Source organism: Chlorocebus sabaeus, chromosome 1 (assembly GCF_047675955.1).
Source record: "Chlorocebus sabaeus isolate Y175 chromosome 1, mChlSab1.0.hap1, whole genome shotgun sequence".
Lineage (NCBI taxonomy): Eukaryota > Metazoa > Chordata > Mammalia > Primates > Cercopithecidae > Chlorocebus > Chlorocebus sabaeus.
Genome location: NC_132904.1, coordinates 83,562,011 through 83,588,925, shown reverse-complemented (window position 1 = coordinate 83,588,925; position 26,915 = coordinate 83,562,011). Strand labels below are relative to the sequence as shown.

General features: G+C 41.0%; 1 protein-coding gene and 1 pseudogene across 1 annotated transcript in view; both read left to right on the top strand.

Annotated features, from left to right (window-relative positions):
* Positions 1-12,068, top strand: part of FZD4 (frizzled class receptor 4) — a 38,975-nt gene extending 26,907 nt beyond the window's left edge. The window contains exon 3 of the mRNA XM_008020445.3: positions 6,175-12,068. Within this exon, the coding sequence (XP_008018636.1) occupies positions 6,175-6,198 (24 nt within the window). The 3' untranslated portion in view covers positions 6,199-12,068. The remainder of the gene's footprint in view (positions 1-6,174) is intronic.
* A 10,060-nt stretch (positions 12,069-22,128) lies between these two features.
* The window catches only part of LOC103248922 (olfactory receptor 7E24-like), a 40,383-nt pseudogene continuing 35,596 nt past the window's right edge, over positions 22,129-26,915 (top strand).

Genomic DNA, 26,915 nt, shown 5'->3' with positions numbered 1-26,915 from the left:
ATATATAATACACATGTATAAGTATAAAATATTTGTAATGCATATGCTTTATATATTACATTAACATATACACATGTTATACTTATGTATAATATGTATAAGTATATAAACATGCTTAATATTACATTAACATATACATATATACACACATACATACATACATACATCTATATAGGCTAAATAAAAGAAAAAACTGAATGATGATCAAAGAGCTTAAGGTTAAATCTGTGCGTTTTAAGGACATGGAACTTGTAAGTGGAAACTTTCTGGGACCAAGTACAGTACACTTTTTTTTTTTGAGACTGAGTTTCTCTTTTGTCACCCAGGCTGGAGTGCAATGGTGCAATCTCAGCTTACTGCAACCTCCGCCTCCTGGGTTTAAGCCTCAGCCCCCCAAGTATCTGGGACTACAGGTACCTGCTATCATGCCCGGCTAATTTTTGTATTTTTAGTAGAGATGGGGTTTCATTATATTGGCCAGGCTGGTCTCAAACTCCTGACCTCAAGTGATCTTCCTGCCTCAGCCTCTCCTGGCTTACTGGCATGAGCCACCGCGCCTGGCCTAGTATTCTTTTTATTAATCTTTGCAGCTCATATTTCTAGGGTAGTTCAGAAGGAGAAAGGAAAAGATGATGTCACTGAAAATGAGAAGGTAAGGCCAGGCACGGTGGCTCATGCCTGTAATCCCAGCACTTTGGGAGGTCAAGGTGGGAGGACTGCTTGAGCTCAGGAGTTCAAGACCAGACTGGGCAATATAGTGAGACCCCATCTCATTTTTAAAATTTAAAAAAATGAGAAGGTAAAATCTTAACTCTGCTTTCTTATTAGTATTACTGGGATACTTTACACAATGGGATAGTTTACACGATGCCAGGTATTCTATTCAATGCCAACTAGAGAATGCCAGCTCAGGGTCAGCTTCTGAGATCTTATAACTATGTTAGGAACATAACCTTTAGAGTCAATCAGACCTCAGTATGACTTTTAGCTCTGATATTAGCTGTGAGACTGTCTTCTCCCTAAGATGCAATTTCTCCACTGGTGAAAAGCAGATGACAACGCCTGCCTATAATAGAAACCTTGAGGTATCTGCTTAGCCCCTTGATTCTTTCTCTCTGGCTACTCGCCTCCTCTCTGTTTGTACCACATGATTCCAGGCCCCTGGCAGAGCTGATTGGACCCACGGTGGACTGACTCAAGTTAGGTCAGTCAGAATCTAAAAAATACTTAAGAATAACATCCAGAGGCTCTGTTAATTCTTGATCTGGGAAGTGGGGGTGACACCATGACTGGGTAACCCTATCTGACTACATGTTGGAGTTTGAGGGGGCCCAATAAGTAGCCTCCCCTTTCCTTGCCTCACTTGCAAACCAATTAAGGGATTCATGAGGTTATGGCAGAGGAGGAGTAACGCATGAGCTTTTTGCAGATAAACATGGTTTAGTGTGGCAATGCTGAACACATAATGAGAGAGACTTTTCGTAGAAAACCCTGAATAGCCAGAGGCTGCTGCATGTAGATGGAGGGGAAAATGCGAGGGGAAACAGTTGAACTATGAGTGCTTGGTCCCTTCCCCAAATTCATGAACCAAAATCCAGGAGTATAGCCCTAATGGAGGTTTTTGTACTTGGAAACAAGAAGGTTCACCCCGACATAGAGATGCATAGAGAAGCAGGGTCAAAAGACAATACCCGCTGGAGAAGTAGGTCCAGTCAGTGTTCTGACTTCCCAGTTTCTGCTTCTCATCTCTCTTATGAAGCTCAGCCACACTTCCCACCCTTGAGTTCTCCCAGATACACATTATTTATAATTATGGGTATCCCTTTATTTAAATTCTTTCAGGTGGGTCTTGCAACTGGTAACCAAAAACCGTTTATTAAGACTCTAAGTCACACTTTTTTTAGGGTGAAGTTTATTTATTTTTTTATTATTTATTATTATTTTTTTGAGATTCTGTCTCGCTCTTGTTGCCCAGTCTGGAGTGCAGTGGTGCGATCTTGGCTCACTGCAACCTCCGCCTCCCTGGTTCAAGTGATTCTCCTGCCTCAACCTCCCGAGTAGCTGGGACTACAGATGCATGTCACCATGCGCGACTAATTTTTGTATTTTTAGTAGAGGCAGGGTTTTACCATATTGGTCAGACTGGTCTCGAATTCCTGACCTGGGGTGATCCACCTGCCTCGGCCTCCCAAAGTGCTGAGATTACAGGTGTGAACCACCGCACCCGGCCTTGGGTGAAGTTTAAAGAAAGAAATGAATGTAGGGCACCTAGCTTGGTAGACTCAACATATATTTAGTTTTATTCTTTACTTTTTGATGGGAAAGGGGATGGAGCAAAGCTCTGAGGCTCACTCAACTCATTTCCAGTGTGAATATGACACGAAACAAACTCCCAAATTTTGAAATTTCTACTTGACGGTCAAACAGTCATTAAAAGTAGCACATTTGCTATGAAAATGTTGCTGAAGACATGTCTATCACAGGCTGAAAAGACAGTGTTGGTTAGTAGCTGGAGTCAGATACACTTGGATAGTAATTCAGGTTTCAACTGCTACTAACTGAAAAGTCATCACCTCTGGGAGCCTAATTTTTTCAACCATAAAAGAAAAAACTAATTTGTTTGGCTGTTTCAAGCACAAAATGTGCTCTTGGTACATAGAGAGTACTCAGTAAATGACTGTTGTTATTATTGTAATATTCTGAATGCTTTCAAGAAGGGTCAGGAGGGCCTTCCTTTCTGTTATTGAGAACTGCATGCCTGATTATGTTTTCATTTTTGCCTTGATTGCCAGGGAGTTCAGAATCAAATTTAAAACTTAATCATGGCAACCCTGCTACTATTAAGGTTGGCATATTTGTAAGTCCCTTTTCCTGGCTGTTGATTTTCTACTTCTAAAGCTTGTCAACCAATGAGAAGCAGCTTATCAACCAGACCAGACTACGGCACGCATATAAATGTATACGAACATGCGTGCGCGCGCGCGCACACACACACACACACTCCAGTCAAACAGTTATTTTTCAATGCAGTTTTCACTTGGGTAATTCCCTGCCAAGAGAAAACATAAATCACTTTCCAGTCCAACATCCAGGGGCTCTACAAACCAGTCCAGGAGAAATTTAATCTGGGTCTACATAACAGAAACCGGGCAGCCAGCCAGCAAATTTTTGTTTTGTGTTTTAAGAGAAATGCAGCATGCTCCTTGTCAAGTGATGTCTGGGGTGATCAAGCTCACCCCCACAGGGCCAAGGGCTAACCCCGGAAAAGGTAGCTTGGCGGCTTGTGCTAAAGAAGGGCCTCTGAAGGGGTCAACTCCCCTCGGTGAGTTAAAGGCTTCAGAAAATGCTACAGAATGAAATACTGAGTCTCAGCATTCAGGATGTTGGTTCTAAAAGTGTCACAAATCAGAAGCTGACCCCAGTTGGGTAGGGGTGAAGAGGCAGAGGGTGGGAGGGAAGCTGTGGAAATAAGCTGGGCTCTTGGAGGAAAGGAAGCCATACTGAACCTTTCACTAAAGGTTTTGGGGAACCCTTGGACCATTTTAAACAATGTAGTCTTTCCTACTCTTCAACTTGACATTGATTACACTAGGACTCAGGAGCTTCCTCGTTATCATGTAATCACTATAACAACTCTTGGAGGTAAGTTTTATTACTTTCCCAGTTGAGTAAACTGAGAGTCACTGAATTGCCTAGGATTAAGGGGTTAGGTGGAGCCAAGAATTGAACCCAGGTCCAAGAGCCTTCAAGTCCAGTTTGCAGTTTCCAGTTTGGTTCCAATGCAAGGGCAATATCTTATTTAACTCATTTTTTGTTTTATCTATCCCTTACTTCTTGGTCCCAGGTCTCCAAAATTTAACAGAGTTTGGTGGGTTGTAAAAGTCAAACATGCCGTCATCATTTTGTTGTTGTTATAGGCCCTAGAAATGGCTGTAGGAGTTGGCAAAATAAGTGCACTCTGAGGCCAGCAGCCCCTTTCTTCTCTGAGCACATTCTCTGTTCCTTTCACAGTCCTTGGGAGAAGAATTTTGCCCATGAGAGGTGTCTCAGGTGCCGACCTTTCTGTGCCTCCCTAACACATTCCTGCATCTAAATCAGAACTGGTCAATGTTTCACTCCTCCGCTATCCTCCCAGCCGTGTCTTCTGAATCTGGTGAACAATTAACCACCAGCAGCCCCTGCTTTTCCAGCTTTCAATCTTACCTCCTTAGAAGCCTCCCTACATTTACTGCTAGGTGTCAATGATCTACCAAGCTTGAGAAGCACCGGGGCTTCCTCTCCATTCTTTAAGGAGCCTCTTGCATATCGTTTTACAATGATCCTGATGATACATGATTCTTCTCAAGGAAATATATCATAGGGAATAACCAAGTCAAAGCACCCACATTGACTCTTGAATTGTGTTTTCTGTTGGGAATTCTTTCAAAGAACTGGAGAAAACGGGCAAAGATTCCAGGCCAGTTCTGCCACTTACAAGCCAGGTGACATTAGTCAAGTTTCTTAACTTCTGTGAGTCTTCTTTTTACGCTTATTAAATGAGGAGGGTCATTCTTCCCTCTTAAGTTCGTCATATAGACTAAATGACAGTGTGTACAAAAGTGTTTGGCCCAGACTAGCAACTTAATCAGTATTCTTACATAAGAAACTGTAGTCTAAAGTTCATAAAATCATAGAATGCTGGAACTAGAAAATGCCTTGTAAAGCTTGTATAACTTTAACAAGAGAGGAGGTCCAGAGAAAAAAGTCTGAGATATACATATTCAATGACCTTTCAGCCAGTTGGTGGCCTGTAGTCTAGTTCTGCTCTGTCCATTAGAAATATAATGTATAAGCCATACATGTAATTTAAAATTTTCCAGTAATCACGTTAAAGTAATAGAAGGTGGTTTATGCTGGTAATCCCAGCAACTTGGGAGGCTTAGGTGGGAGGATCACTTGAATTTGAGACCACCCTGGGCAACACGGCAAGACCCCATCTCTACAAAAATATTTTTTAAAAATAAGCTGGGTGTGGTAATGTGTGCCTGTAGTTCCATTTTTCTGAGAGGCAGAGGTGGAACTTGAGCCCAGGAGTTCAAGGTTGCAGTGAGCAATAATCACACCATTGCACTCCAGCCTGGGCGACAGAGACCCCATCTCAAAAAAAAAAAAAAGTAGACAAGAACAGGTGAAATTAATTTTAATAATATATATTATTGAACCTGATGTATATGATATATTATCATTTTAACATGTAATGGATATAAAAATTAATAATGAAATATTTTACGTTTAGTAGCCCCAAAAAAGGCTACTAAATTTTCAAAATCTGGTGCGTGTTTTGCATTCACAGCACAATCAATTCAGACTAACCACATTTCAAGTGCTTAACAGTCACATGAGGGTGAGACCTACAGTGCAGATGTAGTTTAATTCAAGCCAGCAAACATTTCGTGCACCTGTTATATGCCAGGAAGTCTGCTTGATGCAGGAATATGAAGGTGAACAAACATACCAGGGTAATAAGCAGACAGCTCTGGAAAGCACAAATCATAATTCAATGCTGGGTGTCCTTTCCTGTGTAGGCTGCTGTATTATTTATTCATATGTTTGATTGAGCAAATGTAGAAAAAAATTCTCTAGAGAATATCTACATCTTCAGGGCATTTTCTTTTGCTTAGGTATTAAGGGATGGAAAGTATTTTACTGAGCTACTACTGTGTCCCACGTATTGTATCTGCACTTAACAGGTGCTGTCTCATTTAATATTCATAGTGATGGTGTGAGGATATTATTTTGTCCTTTTTATTTTTCTTTATTTATTTTTTTAGAGATAGGGTCTTGCTATGTTGCCCAGGTTGGTCTCTAACTCCTGGCTCAAGCAATCCTCCTGTCTCGGCCTCCCGAAGTGCTGGGACTACAGGCAAGAGCCACTGTACCCATTTTACCCATTTTAAAGAGGAGGAAATAAAAGTTGAGAGTGGTTAAGTAATTGTCCATCTGATTTATCAGAGGTAGACCTGGGATTCAATCTCAGAAACAAGGCATGTTTAACTTGGTCAGTATTGTCTCATGGAGAGGTAGGAGAGAGGAATGTTCCTTGGCCATTACTATTTTTATCTATTTATAAACATTCCCAAAGTTTCCTGAATAATGTGACTGGAGCTTTATTTTAATAATAACTTTCCATTCCAGGTGACCAGTGGTCCTCCTTTCTGAAGGCTCTTGCTACAAAGGAAAGATGAGGATATCCTATTTCTTGATCCCTCTCAGCTACTGGGAACTGCTTTGTGCCTTGGAAGCCTCAAGCCGAAATGAATCTCAGCCTTAAGTTTACCTCCAAGAGGGTTCACCTTGTTTCTCTGAACAAAATGTGCTGCCTGTTGCTTCCCTTTGCCAGGAGTGGTGCTCCCTTTTCCACAGGTCTGGACCACCGTGTCGCTAGCTCCCGCTCCTAGATACCTGGTTATCATGTGTTTCGGTAAAAAGCAATATGCATATCCACTAAGCTGTAACAGGGCCTGCTGCAACTATAGTATTTCCTGAAAAAATATCAACTGCCACAAGGGCCACAAATGAAGTCTGTGAACTTGGAATAACCATGGAGAATGAAATGTTCTGATTCAGATCGTCAGTGGGATTTCACTGGGAAGTCTCCCATTGGGCAAGAGTAGATGATGGAGGGGGAGAAACAGTCACTAGAAAAAGGTGATACTTTGCATCAAGAAATAATTAAAAATTAGATCACATCCTGAAACACTGAGCATATGCCCCTTTGTGAAGCTTACCTGGCTGAACTTGAACTGGATTGAGTGAATAATTTCTTAAAAACAATCAAAATCACAGATTTATTCTATTTGAAATACTTATATTTACTTATATTTCATTCAGAAATTAGTTAACAAATAATTTTTGAGTGTCCTAGGAACTGTTCTAATCATTAAACATGCAAGTTTGAAGAAAGTAAGAATGAATCTGCCTGCATGGAGCTCTCAATCTAGCAAGAAGCAGATAAGAAGAAAAATGTCAGGGAAGATCACTGAACCTTCAGGTAGCATTTAAGCTGAGACCTCACTAGTTGCTAAGACTGGATTTCAGAGGTCAGGTTTGCATATACAAAATTTAGGAGCTGGTACATGACATTTAAAACCATGGGAATGAATGAGATTTCCTAGATAGAAGAAAAGAATATTGACATTTGATATTGAATGGAGTAGGAGGAGCTGAACAGGGAGACCAGGAAGGAGCAGACAGTGAACCTGGAGCATGAATAGGACAGTGGGTGTCATGGAAGCCAAGAGAAATAAGAAGTCAAGAAAGAAAGTTTCTGAGAGGGAAAGTAAGGCCATGGAATGATGACAATGCCAACAGTGACAGAGGATCATTGAGTATGGCATCATGCTGGCATTTGTTTCTACCCAGGCTAGGTAGTTACTGAGGGGTGGTAGCTAAGATAGGGTGGTTGAACATGAGGAAGTGAAGACAGAACATGAATTTTTGGAAAGTTTGGCTACAATGGGAAGTAGAGAAATGGGGTAATATCTGGAAGGGGAGGGAATTGAGTCAGTAGAGTTTTGTGTTTTGATTTTATGGTAGGGCATCTAGATAGATCATGTTTATTCCCACCCTGTTCTCTCTTCCTGAACAGTCTCCTCTGGCAAACTCCATTCTGTGAAAGTCCGCATTTAAGTGTCCTGTTCTCTGTCAAACATTCTTCCCAGGCCTGGTATGATGTCTGTCTCCAGGCTTCCATGCCATTATGTGTACACATTATCTGCCATAAGGCTTACTTTGTTGCATGGCAGTGGAAGTTTTTCTTCCCTCTCTCTTCTTCATTAGACAAGAACAGGGTCTTGAAGAGTAGAGACTGTCTTCTCAAGCTCGGACTACTGGCACAGGTAGGTGCTCAGAACTTGGCATCAGGAAGATGCTCATTAAATATTTGAAGAACAAATAAGTAAATGAATGAATAGACTAACTGAATTTGAAGGCAGTGCTATGGCAGCCTTTTCTTATTTTATGAATGGAAAAACTGTGGCATAGAACAATTTGGAATCTGATAATTTTACAAATTAGTAGGAGTGCTGGAAAACAGTAAAATCTTCAATCTTGCTCTTTGAGCTGTTGCCCAGATCCCTCTCTGGGACTGCACTACCAGCCCTAAAAAACACCTGGGGCTGATACCTTCACATTCACAGCAAACCGCAGACTTCACCACAGAAGCACAGGCCTTCACGCTGGTGTCTGCAGTCTGCTTGTAGTTTGATTTTAGTAACATTTGCTAAGTTGAGGCTGGGAAGCAGCTGGTGAACAAAGGATGGACACACTTTTCCGAATCTAGGGGGAGACAAGGTTAGGGCCATGCTAAGTGAAGCTGATAGGGTGGGTGGGCCAGGCAGGGGAACAGGCAAAAATATCCTTGGTTCCCTTGAACTTGGGCTAGAAAAAACAAAGACATGGCTCAAGGAGAACCACAAGGTGTCACTGTTGATCCTCAGTTAAACAAAAACTGATTTGGGCAGGGACTTGAGAAACACTGCCAAGATCTTTATTTTGCAGATGAAGAAACAGAGGCCTGGGGAGGTAACATGATTTGGCTAAGATCATGTAACAAGTTAATAGCAGAACAATTATGAGAAACCAAGTCTCTTAACTGATTTCAGACTGGCAGGACCACTTTCTCCCATTGCTCCTATGATGGCATTTTGAGATGAGGATTAAGCCATCGCTGCAATCATTCCCTCAAGACAATGGCTTTCAATTAGAAATAGAACAGAAAAAAAAAAAATAGAGAAGAAAAGAATGAAAAAAGCTCAGCATTCACTCTCACATGTGCCTTATTCAAAGTGCTGGGCTAAGGTACCAGTGCCTATAATGAGAGAGTGGCCCACAGGGCCTCCATCTGTGGCAGGCTTGAATACCTGAATAGAAAAGTATCAGGTAAAGGATTTCATTCTTTTTATGACTCCAACTTAAAAAGAGTCTGGTTCCCAAGGAAAACAGTAAGCCAAGTTGCTCAGCAAAGAATTGGCTGAAATCTAAGTAGGACCCAGATAAAAACATTTGTTGGATGGAAGGATGTGGGCAAATTTCTGGGCCCCGCTGCTTGGGGATGGGAAGCTATGGGGCAGAAGACCCTTAGTGAACCAGTGACCCGTAGACCAGGCATTTGTGTGGATGTCTACAAACTGCGAGGCAGCGGAGGAGTCATAAGTTAGTTGGCTTTTTAACTCCAACTAACTTTACTCCACCAAGTGTCTCAAGATGTTTCTCCTATGCTGTTTGGCCTGACTCCCACTAGGCCCTTACTCCTTCCATAGTGGCTTCTAGGGGAGCCTCTTTCTTAGTTCCCAGGTTATCATTTAAAAAATAATAATTTCAATTGCTTTCTTAGGTAATATGTGCTCATTACAAAAATTCAGATATCAAGTAGCAGAATGAAGAAAATAAAAGACATCTGTAGTCTCTCCATTCAGAAATAATTGCTGTTAGCTAATTCTGTATAGAGTCAGGCTGTTGGCCTATGGAACACCTGGTATGTGTGTCCTCAACCCTGGGTTTAGAGCTGTAAAACTGGCACACAGTAATCTCAGCTCTCACAGAGCCTATGTTCTAATTGTCCAGGAGAGACAGACAATAATATTTTGTAAAAAAGTAAAATACATAGCATGTCAGATTGTGGTAAATGCTATGAAGACAGATAAATTAGAGAAGGGGATGGAGATTTTAATGGTGGTGAGGTGGCAATTTAAAAATAGGATATTCAGAAAGTGACATTTGAACAAAGATCTGAAGCAGATGTGGATATCTGGGAGAAGACTCCTTTCTTTCTGTACATATACAATAATGCGATTATAACATAAACAAGATGTGAATACATCTTTGATTTAAAATCTTCAAATAATACAGAAATATATGGGAAACAAGGGAACAACCTTCTCACCACCCTCCTATTACCTTCTCCTCTCTCCCAATAAACACTTTGGCAATGATGTGTTCCCTGCCCAAGCTTTGTCTCTGCATTTACATTCATTTCTGTATATACCGACACAACAGCTTTATTTTATTTTCTACGTAAATGAGCTCATCCTTTTTGAAGGTGATATCTTTTTATTTTCAGCAAAAAGACTCTTCTTAACATTTTCTAAAATTAAAAGGTATGTGAGAGCTATAGGCCTCATTACTAAAAATGAAATTTGATTGCTAAGTGTAGGTAAAGATTTTACTTCTTCCTTTGGGCTAATAACCTAGCATGTACTGAATTCTATTGAAATAATTTGTTTCTGCCTCTGTCTCTGCTACTACACAGTGAATTTTTTGTGGCCAGGGAATTATATCTTCACATCTCTTCATTTCCTGTGCTTGGTGCAATGCCTAGCATGTGGTGTTTGGTGAATGAATAGGCAATCAGTTATACTTTCACGCATTACTGTAGAAGGCTTCCAACACTGGGTGAAATATTGGTTGAGATCAAATCATCTGCCCTAATGTGGTCCAATCTTCTCTCCATTGAAATATCTATGTCATTATGGGCTACAGCCACTGTGGGATGATAGCCAGGATGACTGTGGTCAGATCCTACAAATCAGATAGTCCAATTTTAAGCATTAGAATTAAAAAATCAACTGAGAGCTACCCTTCATTCCTCTTGCTGAAAGAAAATCAAGAGTTAGGACACAAATGTGCTAAGCACTTGACATAACACTTCTCGTTCAAGGCACAAAAGCCTCACTGAAGTAGATATTATTTTGTGGACAAGGAAACTGAAAATCAGTGATTAATATGGATATTAGTTAGATCCATTCATGTGTCTACCATACAGACTTATCAGATCTTAACATTTCCCTATGTTTGTCTTAATTTTTTTCCCCAGAAACATTATACCACATATAAATATACCCCAAAGGGCTATGATCACAAATTGATTGACTGATTGAGACGGAGTCTCACTGTGTCCCCAGGCTGGAGTGCAATGACTCAATCTCGGCTCACTGCACCCTCTGTCTTCTGGGTTCAAGCAATTCTCCTACCTCAGTCTCCCAAGTAGCTGGGATTACAGGCGCGTGCCACCATGCCCCACTAATTTTTGTATTGTTAGTAGAGATGGGGTTTTGCCATGTGGGTCAGGTTGGTCTTGAACTCCTGACCTCAGGTGATCTGCCTGCCTCAGCCTCCCAAAGTGCTGTGATTACAGGCATGAGCCACCGCGCCCGGCTCCACAAATTTAATTGCGAACACTGGATGGCACATTTAAAAAGCCACTTAAAACAACTGTCATTTTAGTCAATAGACATTAATTGAGCCTCGGTGCTGGCTAGGCTATGTAGATACAGAAAGGCATAATGCTCTGTCCTTGTGCTCATAGGGGCTCACTTTTTAGTAGGGGTGGCAGACGTATAAACTTTACAGTTGAGAAACTGAGGCACAGAGAGGGGTGGTTACTCTTTCAAGAGGCAAAGCCAGGTTTATACAGTGGGGGTCAAACAAGCTGGCCTCTCAGTGGACTGGGAGGCCACTACACATTCCTGGTCTGTTGGAGCAGCATGGACTCTGAGTGGAGGCACCTCTTCTCTGGGTGGGTCCAGCTAGGAAGGGGAGCTAGTTTGACAATCTGTGAGAAGCATGCATGAGTATTTTTCTCTCTTTCCACTAACCATCTTTTTGCTGCAAAGAATTAAATTCTTTTCTGGTGACACACACTTCCTGTCAGAATGAGGCACACCCAGCCAGACAAAACCACCCAAAGTAAATGAAAAAAAATCCTTCTAATTCCTCTAGGTCTGCAGATTTAGTTTCTGCTGGATTGTTGCCATTTTCCCAGGGGCTAAGCCAGAGGTGGGTTTGGGGAACAGCAAATAAGAACAATTCACTAATAAGGGTAACACCAATGGCATGAAAACACCCACTATGTATTATCTCCAATTAAAATTCTATATTCTTATAAAAGCAATTCATTCTCATCATAGAAAACTCAGAAAGCTACCAAAGTTTGTGTTCATAGGGTTTTTTTGTAAAAAGGAAACCAAAATCTCTCAGTCTAAACTATAATCACTGTTAACATTTTGATGTATAAACGTTCTTTTTAAATAGTATATTTGTATGCGTTATTTATTCTGTTCTGGTCATATGACTTAATATGATAAATACTTCCCTATATATTATGCACTTTTTTTTTTTTGGAGACAGAGTCCCGCTCTGTTACCCAGGCTGGAATGCAGTCGTGTGATCTTGGCTCACTGCAACCTCTGCCTCCTGAGTTCAAGCAATTCTTGTCCCTCAGCTTCCTGAGTAGCTGAGATTACAGGTGTGTGCCACCATGCCTGGCTAACTTTTTTGTATTTTTTTTTTAGTAGAGACAGGGTTTCACCATGTTGGGCAGGCTGGTCTTGAACTCCTGGCCTCAAGTGATCCACCCGACTCGGCCCCCCAAAGCACTGGGATTACAGGCATGAGCCACCACACCTGGCCTATTATGCTGTTTCAAATGTAATTATAAATATAATATTTCATTATACAGTTGCTCTGTGGTTTAGTTGGTCAATCTATTGTTGGACATTTAAATTTTCTATCTTTCAGTTATTATATTATTACCACTTTAGCCAGGCACGGTGGCTCATGCCTGTAATCCCAGCACTTTGGGAGGCTGAGGCGGGAGGATCACTTGAGGTCAGGAGTTTGAGACCAGCCTGGCCAACATAATGAAACTCCGTCTCTACTAAAAATACAAAAATCAGCTGGGTGTGGTGGTGTGTGCCTTTAATCCCAGCTACTCAGGAGGTGAGGCACCAGAATCGCTTGAATCCAGGAGGCACAGGTTGCAGTGAGCTGAGATCATGCCTCCGCACTCCAGCCTGGGTGACAGAGTGAGACTCTGTCTCAAAAAAAAATATATATATATCATTATATATTTTATATATATTAGTTGTATACATTATATATTAGTTTTTTATATATCTAATATATTATTATTACAACTCTAAGCATATATTTGCCTTATTGAGTGACATCACTGGCCTCTTACATTATCTCATTTCCTTATCTTAAGCCTCCAGAGCAGACATTATTACTGTATTATTACTATTTTATAAATGAAGGAACTAGAATTCAAAGAGGATAAGAAACCGTCCCAAGATCAAAGCCAGGTTTTACACCCAGGTCTCTTTAACTCCTGAGCCAACACTACCTATTGGCACACCCTGGCTGTGCCTGGTGCTCCCTAACCCACCCTGAGTTTTCTGTCTTTCCAGAACATCATTACTTGTGATGTAGGAGTTTTCTTCGACTCTCCTTTGCTCAAAAAACTTAATCCTAGTCTCACTCCTTTCATGTTCCCATGAATCCCCTGGCCCCGTAGTAAAATTTGGGCCTTTCCAATTAAACACTGTCCATTTTAAAGTTCCCAGGCAGCTGGACTGATGCAATTGATGGTTCCCAACTGCTGTGCCATGTGCTCTGGTCCTCCTTCCTTCTCAGCTGTTCGCAGATAGGCAGGCTGTGAGGTTAATCACGTCTCCATGCTGTAAAACTGAATCCTGATACACTCACTAAAGCCCTCGTGGTTATTTGTGCCCCATTTGAATTCCCATTTATATTCTCAAAATTTTTCAAAATATGAGATGCTCTCAGCAACTCAGCACATTCTAAACAGGATATTAAACTTTTAAAAAATATGTAAGGCTTAAAACTCTCTTCTAAATTCCAGACTTGGAACAGTTTAATTGATACCCAGTCAGATGTTTTGAAACTTAACACATTCAAATCGGAATTATTAAAAGTTTTCATATGTGCAATGATTACATGTCAATAAAAAGGGGAAAAAAGGTTCTGCCACATTATAGTCCTTTTTTCCAACTGTTTATTTCTGTTATTTTGAAAGAACAATCAGATGGTTCTTTTTTCAAAGACAGTCACATAAAAACTGAAAGAAAATATAGATTAATTACATTTTTTGAAAATTGCATGATACACTATTATGAAATTTGTAGAAATTTTATGTGGAAAAAGAACAAGGGAAATCAAGTGAAATGCTTTGAAGGCATCTATGACATAGAATGCTCTGCTCTTCCTCACCTTCCATTCACTTTTTAACCCTCTCCAATCTGCCTTTTCCACCATCCTGTGAAATTGTTCTCACAAAGGTCACCAGTGACTTTCCAATTGCAAATCCAATGGGAGTTTTCTGGACCTCAGCTTACCTGATTAATTTGAGGCATTCGATGTTATTAATCAATAGCACTCCTTTTGCAACTTTCTTTCTTTCATTGTTTTTTGCTTTTTGAGATGGAGTCTCACTGTGTCACCCAGGCTGGAGTGTAGTGGCGTGATCTCGGCTTGTTGCAACCTCTGTCTCCTGGGTTCAAGCAATTCCCCGCCTCAGCCTCCTGAGTAGTTGGGGCTATAGGCACACGCCACCATGTCTGCGCCTGGCTAATCGTTGAGTTTTGTTTTGTTTTTTTTTTCCAGTAGAGATGGTGTTTTACCATATTTGTCAGGCTGGTCTCGAACTCCTGACCTCAGGTGATCCACCTGCCTCGGCCTCCGAAAATGCTTGGATTACAAGCATGAGCCACAAAGCCTGGCCACAACTTTCTAGTCTCAGTGTCATCACAACCAGTTTCCAGCTTCTCTGACTCTTCTTAGCTACCCTGTTGTCCTGTCACTCCCTGCCTCTTCCCCAGTGTTCAGCCTATGGTCCACTTCCCTTCTCACACTTCCTACTCTCCTAGGAAGATACCACCCAAGATCATTGCCTCCCCTCTCACCACAACCTACATCTCTATCCAAAAACTCTTGATATTTTAGTTCAGACTGTTTTTAGCTATTTTACTACAGAGTTGGAATTTAAGAGTCTGGAGCTTGCAAATACAAACTTTCATTGCACTTAATTGCTGCTGTTCTGTGAACTCTCATTACCTTTTCCCTGGGTGGCTGCTATATTCCTGATTGGTTTCTCTGTCCCTCGTCTCATTTCAGATCCATTCTCAACATTCCTTTAGAATACTTTCTAAAACATGGAAATCTGAGTTTCCACTTCCGCTATTGGCAGAATAGTTCCTATCAGACCAACTCTTCCACAAACAAAAACAGTAGACTATTGAGAAAAAAAAAACACCAATACAAACCTGAAGGCTATGGAGAAGAACAAAAAACAAATGCTAGACAAGAGTCAGCATTTGGACAAAAAGAATATCATATGTGAAATTTGCATTATATATATATGTATACACACACACACACACATATATATATGTATATATGCCTGAGGGCAGACCCCAGTCAGTACTAAGCAGGGCAGCAGCTAAAATACAGACAGATGCAGTCTTATCAAATAGAAGAACAAGAAGGAAGCATTCAGGGTAACTATAGCAGCTGTAAATTGGGATCAAGGGCAGGAGGATCCAAGAAAGGAAAAAACAACAGAAAGGGAGCCCAAAATTTTATGTATAAAACTCTACCTAAGTCTCTGGCAATTCCCTGAACTATGCATGTGTGAGACAGACTTCAAGCAGCCCAACTAAGGCCAAACAACTAAACAGAGATTTCACTTGGTGTCTATTTTAGCGCAAGATAGAGATTGAATTTAGCCACGTTAATTACTGGCTAAAACTAACAAACAAAAATAACACTTTTTGGATGAATGTAACAAAAAACAGAATCCCTACAACATATCACTCACAATGTCCAAGATGTAATTCAAAATTATTATAAAGAAACAGGTAAACATGACTCATATTTAAGAGAAAGGGTTAATAGAAACAAGCTCTGAGATGAACCATATGTGGGAATTAGCTGGCAAGAATGTTAAAGTAGTTATAACTGTGGTTAAGGACATAAGACGAATAGGCTTCTAATGAATTAACAAATAGAAAATTACATTAGAGAAATAGAAACTTCAAAAAAGAACCAAATGGAATTGAATCATATACAAAAATGCAATATGAGAAATAAAAAATTCCCTGATTGAACTTCACAGTAAATTATAGGTGACACAAGAAAGGGTCAGTGAACTTGAAGAGCGGTCAGTAGAAATCACTGACTTGCAGAACAGAGAGAAGAAAAATTGGAAAAAAAAAAATGAACAGAGCCTCAGGGAAAGTGGGCCAATATCAAAGGCCTAACGTGTGGAATTGGAGTCCCAAAGACTAGAAGCTAGAAAATGGGGCAGAAAACATTTTTGAAGAAATGATATCTAAAAGCTTTCCAAATTTAATGAAATGCATATGTTCTCAGATTTAAGAATCTTGATGAATCCCCGACAGGATAAATACAAAGATAACCATCACATAACTCAGTAGTAAACAACAATAACAACAATGACAACAAAGCCTATGGTTATGTCTGTAATCTTTTGGTGCAAAACCTTCTTGTCTTTTCCTGCTTATCACCACCCTCTTTCTTATTTTCACTAATCTGGAGATGCATATACAAAAACATTTTAAAATCCACTGTTTGGCCAGGTGCAATGGCTCACACCTGTAATCCCAATACTTTGAGAGGCTGAGGCAGGAGGAGCGCTTGAGCCCAGGAGTTCAAGACGAGTCTGGACAACATAGGAAAACCCTGTCTCTGCAAAAATAAAAAAATTAGCTGGGCATAGTGGCACATGCTTGTGGTCTGAGCTACTGACCACTGAGCTACTGAAGTGGGAGGATTGCTTGGGCCTAGGAGGTTGAGGCTGCTGTGAGCTGAGATCATGCTACTACACTCCAGCCTGGGTGACAGAGTTGGACCCTATCACACTCACACACATACACACACACTCCACTTCTTTTCTAATCATGGTGTATAGATGCAAGCAATGTTGTTGGTTCTATGACAATACTGTTAAAACTACAAAAACAAGTTTGAAAGTGATGTGATGTGAAAAAGAATGAAATCATGTTGTCATAGCCACATGGATGCAGCTGGTGGCTATTATCCTAAGTGAAATAACTCAGAAACAGAAAATCTAATACTGCATGTTCTCACTTGTAAGTGGAAGCTAATCAATGGGTACACATGCACATAAAGATGGAGATATTAGATACTGGAGACTCCAAAAGGGAGGAGGATGGAAGGAGGCCAGAGTTGAAAAACCACCTGTTGGAAGTTTTGGGGTACTATGTTCACTATTTAGGTGATGTGTTCACTTGAAGCCCAAATGCCAGCATTATGCAGTTTCCCATGTAACAAACCTGCACATGTACCCCATATATGTATAATAATACAAAGTACATTAAAATATTTCTATATAAAAATAATTTAAAAAGAAAGTCATGTGCTAGAAAGGGATGAGATTCCTTATAAGCTAATTACATATACAATACTCTCCTGCTCTTTTTTATTTATGATAATTCAATCATTCCTTAATTAATTTATTCATCTAATAATGAAACCTATTTAGTCACCTACTTGGGGGCAGGTCCTGGGGACGTGATGACAAATAAGGGCATCTTTACCCTTTAGAACTCATCATGTAATGGTCCATATTGGTCACTTTGGGATTCTGGTACTTCTAAAAATAACATTATTTTTACTTCTTATTACAAAAATCATACATGGGACATTTAGAAGATATAGGAGAGCAAAGGTAAGAGAATTCACTGTGCATTAATTATTCATTGAGCACTTATTTTGTGCCATTGACTATCCTTATTGCTGGAAGCACAGCATTTAAAAAAAACCAAAAACCCTCTCACTCTAACAGATGAGTCACATAAGGGGAAAACAAACAAATGCATCATCTATTAGAGAGGGAGAACTTGTTTTTGTAGTTTTAAAAGTATTGTCCTAGAACCAACAATATTGCTTGCATCTATGCACCATGATTAGAAAGGAAGTGGAGAGTGTGTGTATATGTGAGAGGGAAAGATAATATTTAGAATGCCAAAAGTGGGCACTTCAAGGAAGGCTTTTTTAATTTAAAAAAATTTAGCTCATTCTAGATACTTTAGAAATTATCTTTGAGTAGCAAATGTTAAGGACATACATATTTTGCACATATATTTCTTATTTATAGTTAACCATATGTTATTTTTTACCTGCAGAATACTAAAACATATTCTACCTATGTGCCATCTAAGTTTTGTGGCAGAGTCTTTTTATGGGGGCCAAGCAATTCTTGACCAATTTTTAAAGCCCTGAAATGGCTCAGTGTTTTGAGGTTATTTTGATGGAGTATGAATTTACTTCTTTGTCATTTGGAGAAGGCGCACAGTATTATTATGAACAGAGAAGAGCTGTATGAAAGCTGATCTTCCAGCATCTATCGTCTCCTTTTAGTCTAATGAGATACTGCCATTATCTCCTGATGAAATATTGTTCTATAAAACATTACCCAGTCATATGATTTCTGCAGATCTTACAGGAGCAATCTGAGCTCAAGCAATATTAATTACTGTTTCATTTGTCCATTTGTCTGTGTATAATCATGTATTTTAATGATCTTCTATTTCCCATGGCTTGTGTAGACTTGGAGACTAATTCAAAAGAGTTGAATTTTTTTGGATATGTTTAGTTGAATGTGCAGTTCTCTTTTGAAGCGTCCTGTCTCCAAATCCTGTTTTGAAAAGAGTGTTGATGAGTAGAACACTACCTGGCATATTGTGAGTGTGCAATAAAATCATGCCTTTTCCACAGATCTTAACTAAAGAGTTAATTTTATTTATTTAAATCCACCTTTCAAATGTCTCTCATTGTGTTTTGTCAGTGGTTGACGAGGGTAAAGGCACTTGAGGATGTACAACACACAGGACAGGGGAGCAAGCCTTTCTCAGTGCGGAGAACTAGGATAAACTTTTGCTCAGAAAGGGGTATACGAATGACAAAGGATCACAGCATTATGGGAGGATACTACACACCTGTTCTTCAGGCAGTACTCTGGACATCCCTGGCAGGTGTGTTTTGAGGTGCTCCCAGCCACACTACCCTGAATTCCCATATCTAGGTTGCCCTCTATGCCAGCCTCTCCTCTTAGCCTTGAATTTAGCTTTGTTGCTTAAGGCCAGTCACTTTCCTCTCTGGGTGTGTTTCTTCTGAAAATGGATGGGGTTGAACTAGATGAGAGCCAGGGTGGCTTCAACTGATCTGCAGTGGCCCTCTGCCCTGCTTACTTTCATCTCCACGGCTCCAAGGTGGCTCACAAACACGAATCCTCAGCCCCTTGGACTGGGTTCAAGGGAGTGCTATCAGGAACTCATGGGAGAGACAGGAACGTTTTCAGAAACCTCAGCCTGTCCTCTTTTTCCTGAAACGGGCCCCTGTTGACAGTAGTCACTGTCAATGCTGTTTAGCCTAAGGAAGGTGACAGTGGGTGGGCCACCTCAGGCCATATGGAGGAAGGCCTGGCACAGAAACAAGGCCAGGCAGGCTGTGGCTAGTCTGAATTTAGCTGTAGCCTCAGAATCAGGGGACTTGGGCTTGACAGCTGACATTAAATGGTACACAACTCTAAGTCACTTAACTCAAATGTTATCTCTTCATCTGTAGATTGCTTGAAGACCAAATTAAGGAGCTCATTCAACAAACATATTAAAAAAAAAAAAAAGATAATATAAGCCATAAGGCACATACAAATCACTTGGGAATCTTGATAAAATGCAGATTTTGGTTTGGTAGATCTGGAGTGGGGCTAAAAATTCTGCATTTCTAACAAGCTCCAGGGTGAACCTAGCTGATATTGCTGTTGCTTGAGTGTTCATCTATCCCGACGAACAAGGATAGAAACCATTAAAATAGTTGAAAATGAAAATAACAGTGAGTTATCTAAACCCCACCACCCTCACACTGTTTTCACATCTCGTATTTTTCATTTACCTAATAAACATTTTCCATGTTTCTACAGATTCTATGGACTGCAAAGTTTCTGTAATTATTATTATTGAGTAGCTACACAACATGCTATAGTGTTGAAATAGCATCATTTATCCAGTTGCTTCCCTCACACTGGACCAGTGAGTCCCAGGAAGTGGCTGCAAGGAAGCAGTGTGTTTCTGGGACAGCCCAAGGGCATTTCTTACTTCCTCCTGTTCCTCCCTAGGATCAATCTGTAGGAGTAAACTGGCTCAAGACTGTGAACATCTTCATGAACTCCTGTTACTTTTGACTTATTGTTTTCCAAAAGGCCAACAAAATTATAGATAGGTACATATTTTGATTATTAAAAATACATGTTTCCTTGTACACTGTTGGTAAGAATGCAAAATGGTGCAGCTGCTATGGAAAACAGTATGGCGTTTCCTCAAAAAGCTAAAAATAGAATTATCATGTGATCCAGTAATTCCACTTCTGGGTATTTAGTAAAAAGAATTGAAATCAAGATCTTGCACTCTCATGTTCATTGCAGCATTATTCACAATAGCCGATATGTGGAAACAACCTAAATGTCTGTTGATAAAGGAGTAGATAAAGAAAATGTGTCATATACATACAATGGAATATTTTTCAGCCTTAAAGGGAAGGAAATCCTGCCATATGCAACAACATGAATGAATCTTGAGGACATTATGCTAAGTGACATAAGCCAGTCACAGGACAAATACTGCATGATTCCCACTGACATGAGGAATCTGAAGTAGTCAAACTTGTAGGAGCAGAGAGTAGATGGTGGTTGCCAGGCACTAGGAGGAGGAAAAAATAGAGTTGCTATTCAACTGGGTATAAAGTTTCAGTTATGCAGCTGAATAAGTTCTAGAGAACTGCTCTACAACATTGTACTTACTATTAAAAATACTGCACTGTGCACTTAAAAATTTGTTAAGGCTGGCATGGTGGCTCATACCGGAAATCCCAGCATTTTGGGAGGTTAAGGCAGGTGGATCCCTTCAGCCCAGGAGCTTGAGACCAGCCTGGGCAACATAGAGGGACTCTGTCTCTATGACAAATACAAAAATTATCTGGGCATAGTGGTACGCACCTGTAGTCTCAGCTACTTGGGAAGCTGAGATGGGGGGACTGCTAGGGCCCAAGAGGTCGAGGCTACAGGAAGCCATAATGGCACAATGCGCTCCAGCCTGGGTGACAGAGTGACACCCTGTCTCAAAAAACCCCAAAAATTGTTAAGAGGATAGATCTCATGTTAAGTGCTCTTACCACAATTTTTAAAAAGTTCCTTATCGAAAAGTATTCTTAAAATGACAATTTCCCTAACACCACTGCTAACATTTTGATTGTTTTTTTAATCATGAATTTGTTCAATAAACATTTATTATACACTTAGAATGTGCCAGGTTCAGTGTTATACATGGGGATGCTGCAGTGAACAGTTTTTCTTTATAGGCATATGTGCAACATTATCCATCAGTCAATCTATATAACAAAAAGTATATGCAATACAAAAATATACATGTACATATATACTACAAGATATTTTTATTCGTGTTTTATGTGAATAGCAAGACTAAAAAAACCATTAATTGGGCCCAGTGTAGGCCAGCAATGGTATTCTGTCCCCTGGATGTACACAAATAAGAAAAACGATGCAGCCCGTTCCGTTTAGGCATCTTAAAGTATACCAAAGTTTGTAACAGCCAGGTAGGCACACAACAGAGAATGAGTTCCCTGACATCAGCGGGAATCTATCACGGGGTAAAGTGGACGGAAACCTCGCCCTGCTGCTTACTGCTTTTTGCTCTTCAGGCACTATTTAATTTCTCGGTGCTTTAATTTATATAGAGATACAAATGTCATCTCTGGTTGTGGCTGAGAAGAATGAATGAAATAACGTACCTAGAATGTTCACAGGGCCTAGCATGGCAAGCGCTTCCTAAATAGGCATTGCTTTTGTTATCATGAGTGCTAGTGATAGAGGACCTTGGGTTTGGGCCTTATTGTGCCACTAACCAGCAGTGTTATTTTGGGCAGCAGTGCTGTCCCTGGACCTCAGCCTTCCCTCTGGGAAATGCAGGGCATGGAGGAAAGTGGTAGTTCAGCGTTTGGAGATTCATGGCAAACTATCGGGCATGACTCCTTGAAATCTTCTGGAGTTGGCGAGGCACTGCGGGGCGATTACAGGGGGTGGAACCTCACGGTCCGGGCCACAACCTCCCCAAGCCCGCCGAGCCAGCCTCCAGCCCCTAAGGTGCCCCAGGGTGGCGCAGGGGCGGGCAGCTGGGCGCACGCGGAGGGCGCAGCCTCAGGGGGATCCTGGGCGAAGAGCTGAGAGTGGCGCTGATGGGGGCCTTTGAGGGGCCGCAGCCGAGCCCATGGCTTCGGGCTTCAACAAAAACAATAGCTGCAAGGTTTGGTTTCCTCGGGACAAGGGTGGAGGAAGGTGCTGGAACCCTTCCCCTTCCAATCCCGGTGTGGCCTTCTGACTGGCAGACAATACTAGAGGTATTAGCTTTCCTCTTGCCTCCGCCCCCTCGGTCCCGAAAGGCCCTGGAGCCCTTCCCTGCAAGGTAATAGTGCGCCTGAGAAATCCCAGTGGTGCCTTGTTCTCTCTACAAAGGCAATGAATGCCCAGCACAATTTGGCATGGAGTTGGCTCTCAAGATAATTGTTGAATGAATGAATGAATGAATGAATGAATGAGTGAATGAATGTCATCATTGGGGATGGGCCTTGGGCACCAGCAAGATCAGGACATCTCATCTTTCATCCTCACCTTCCTTGTTCACTCCATTTGTTCACATCTGTACAGAATTTTCACGTTGTGTTGGTCACAGTGGGTTGGTGTAAAGGGGTCATGTTTTCAGGTAAGAGCAGCATTGCATAGTGAGCAGAAACCCCAGCTGAGTGGGACTTCTCTGAGTTCTGTGTCCACACCTTGGGGACTCAGACATCTATTCCTGCCTTCTATTAAGCTTGACAGCAAACTCAACAGATGTAAATATTGACACTTTCCGGAAAAGTGTGAAGGAATTTGTTAGAGAGAAGCTTAAAGAAAGGGAAGCAGACGTTGTCGAGGCTTTTTATGCCTTTCAGGGTAACTTCAGGACTTCACGATGGTTTAATATGTTTCAGCTCAGCATATGACCTAATGATTCATTTCTTCTTAGAAGCTGAGTCTGAAAGGAGTGAGGTTTTTAGCTGGCGTTTTATTTTGTGTCTGCTTGTGGCAGGAAATAACAGGTTCATATGTGACTCTCCACCTCCTGAGGCTAGAGCAAGAGTGTCAATGATGTGCCCGTAGGAAGAGCACCATACGTTTGAATGGTGCCTTATCACTGTCCTGGGCTTTCACATGCTTTATCATGCTTAAAACCCATAGCCCTGTGGAATAGCCAGAAAGAGATTATTATTCCAGTTTTCCAGCGTTGTTACTTCAGTTATTGAATAGCCACCATGTGCTGAATGTTAGAGGTACAAAGAAGTAAGGCCTATCTCTGCCTTTAGCGCACAGTCTAGTGAAAGAGAAAGATATGCATATGGATCAATTCCGGTATGACATCTTACCTGATAGGGTAGATCAAGCCCACATCTGTTTTTGAAAATAAAGGTTTTTTTTGTTTTTGTTTTGTTGTTGTTTCGAGACAGGGTCTAACTCTGTCCCCCAGACTGAAGTGCGTCATACCTTGTGACGCACAGTCATACCTTATGACCTGTATAACCACAGCTCACTGCAGCCTCTAACACTCAGACTCAAGGGATCTTCCCGTCTCAGCCTCCCAAGTAGCTGGGACTACAGATATGCACCACCAGGCCCTGCTAATTAAAACTTTTTTTTTTTTTTTTTTGGTGGACATGGATCTCAATATGTTGCTCAGGCTAGTCTTAAATTTTGGCCTCAAGCAATCCTCCTGCCTCAGCCTCCCAAGATGCTGGGATTACAGGCATGAGCCACCATGTCTGGCCCAACGGTAAAGTTTTACTGGGACACAGCTATACTCATTTATTTATATGTTGTCCACAGATACTTTCGTGCTAAAATGGCAGAGTTTAATATAATAGTTGTGACCGAGGCTATCTGGCCTACAGACCCTAAAATATTGACTATTGAACCTTTATAGAAAAAGTTTGCTAACCCATAGAATAGAGGAATAATGCTCAGGTGGGTGGGCATTTAGAGTTGGGGTACATAGCACCACCTGGGGGTTGAGAAAGGCTTCCTGGGAAAGGCACTGCTTGAGCTAGGAACTGAAGGGTAAGACTTATGGGAGTTAGAAGGATAAGATGGGTACTCCAGGCAAAGGAAAGTCAAGGGACTAGACAACAGAATGATACATAGGGAGAACCACAAGCAGTTTATGATTACTAGGATACAACATGCAAGATGGGGACGGAAGCAGATGAGGAAATCAGTCTCAACTTGGGTGATTTGCTGGAGGTGGTGTGTCTAGGTGGGGCAGGACTAAAATCCAGTTTTTCTAACTGGCAGTCCTATGTGCTTATCACAACAGCAAAGACAGCAAATACACAGCACCCATGTTGTCATTCCTTCAACCTAGGTCCACAGTGACCAGTGCTGATTGAACACAGAACTCTTTCCTGCAGCTTTATTTGTACTCCAGGTGGCTACTATTTGTCAGAGTGAGTGTGCATGTTCAGACCTATATGCTATCCCTGATTTACCTCATTCCAGTCATAGTGAGAAGGTTTTAGACTTATTTTTCTCTGGATCTATTAGAAAAAGCCTTCAGAAGCAACAGCTACCAATTCAAACAGTCCCATTTCAGCACATTCTAAATTATTGCTTACCCTGCCTATGCCAGGTCATACACCAGGTGGTTGACACACTTTATCTCTCTTAATCCTCACTTCAAGGTCATGAAGGAGGTAGAATAAGTAAGTCATTTACCCAGGGGTCTGGAAGTAAGCATTTTAATTGTTCAAAAAGATTTTAAAAGATTATATGTTAAAAATTACAATACTTAAGGAACAACTTGGTGTTGTGGTACTGTATAGGGCTGGGTTGTAAATGACCAGTGGGCATGCCAGAGGCTCAGCCCCTACGACATCCATAGTGGGATATGAACCATTATGAGTGATTGCAGTGACCTTGTGACCCATAGCTTGTAAAATAGAAGGTAGGATGATTATTTTTTGTTTATATTTTACTGGATATCACGTTTTTTATATCTTTTTTTTTTTTTTTTTTGAGACGGAGTCTCGCTCTCACCCAGGCTGGAGTGCAGTGGCGCGATCGATCTCGGCTCACTGCAAGCTCCGCCTCCTGGGTTCACGCCACTCTCCTGCCTCAGCCTCCCGAGTAGCTGGGACCACAGACGCCCGCCACCACGCCCGGCTAATTTTTTTGTATTTTTAGTAGAGAAGGGATTTTACCGTGTTAGCCAGGATGGTCTCAATCTTCTGACCTCGTGATCCGCCCGCCTCGGCCTCCCAAAGTGCTGGGATTACAGGCGTGAACCACCGCGCCCGGCCACGTTTTTAAATATCTTTTAACTTCATTGTGGAAATTGACACTAGACATGTATCCCTTAATCCATGTAGTAGGTAAGAACATATAAACAAAGGGCAGTGGGGAGGGGAAAGAAAAAAGAAAGGTAGGAAGGAAGGAAAGAAGGAAAAAATATATCCAGAAGATGCAAGACCTGGATCAAATGGTAGCAGGAAAAGTTCTTTTGAAGATATCTAAATGTTGGAAATATTCATCCAGGACAGGTGAGGTCCTGGAATTCCAGTGAGCAATTTCCCTCTGTGCTGTTATTTTTCATATTTTGGAAAGAAGAACACTAAGGCTTGAAGAGGTTAGATAGCTTGCCTGTGCTACTTAGTAGTAGACCCAGAATGTCCACACTGGCCTTCCAGAGTTGACAATCCAAGATCTTAACTACGATTATATTCATCTTTGATCCTTGGGAACAAGGGAAGATATTTTCAATTCAGACTTGAAAACATAAAGTAGCTGAATGAAGCAGTGTGGAATTAGCAGAGAGCAGAAAAACCAAGCACCAATCTGTGTGTTGATGTCATGTTTAAATCTTGCTTTGGGTTTTTTTTTTAACTGTCTTTCTAGAAAAAACATAGGTAGTAGCATCATGTACACTAATCTTTTCTCCTCAGTTATCCACATCTGGAAGTAGTTTGATAGCTAGATGTATGATATCATCATGCCTGTTACCTGTCATCTGTTGGCAGCTCACCAATTATCCAATTACTAGGGCATCTCTCTTTAAAATCTGTTTCAGAAGTCTTGGGCTGACAGAAAGCCAGTTACACCTGAAGTGGCTGAAGCTTGAGGGAGGACCCTTATCTAGGTCAGTCAAAGATGAGAATGAGATAAGCTGAGTAACAGGTCTTAAGAAAGAAAAAATTAAGTACCAATGCCTTATCCAAGGAAAGAGAAGACTCCAGCTGGGAGATATTGCCAAAGGTCAGAAGACATGCTGAGTGTAAACAGAGCAGTAGAAATTGGGAGTAAATAGATAAGGTTTTGGGAGGGGGATGATGTAGAGAATGTCCCTATAGGGTCTAAGCACAGGTGGGTCAGTTTATAAGTACATAATCTTCCTAAATGAATAGTCCAAGGGTCAACTTTATTTCAGTGAAAGAAAACTCCACAAATTGCTTAGACACACTCCCATCTATCCATCATTTATGTAGACATTCAGTAGACACTAATTGACAATCTACTCTGTGCTCAGCACCATTGTAGGCTCCAGGTAAGCAAAGATGAGCAACACCCAGTTTCTACCTTGAAGGATCACCCATGCCTGGTTCAGTAGAGACAGAGACAGAGATATGAGTTTCCCTTTTATCTGTTTTCCCCCAGAAGTACCCTGGTTTTCATAAAGACCATGGCTTGACATGCTATACCATTACAATAATAATGTATAATTAGTGGAAAACCAAAGGAATGACTGGAAATTGCCTTTAGTTATGGGAACAGCTGGGCTTCTCAGGGTAACACTGGAAAATACTGTACTATGTGAGCAAGGTCTGTAGGGTCCAGGTTTCTGTGGAGATACAGCTACTTCCCTTCCAAATGCCAACTTTAAATTCTGACATTTTGGCATTTATGTGAGTGACCGTAGGACTATATATGGAGGTGATTGGCC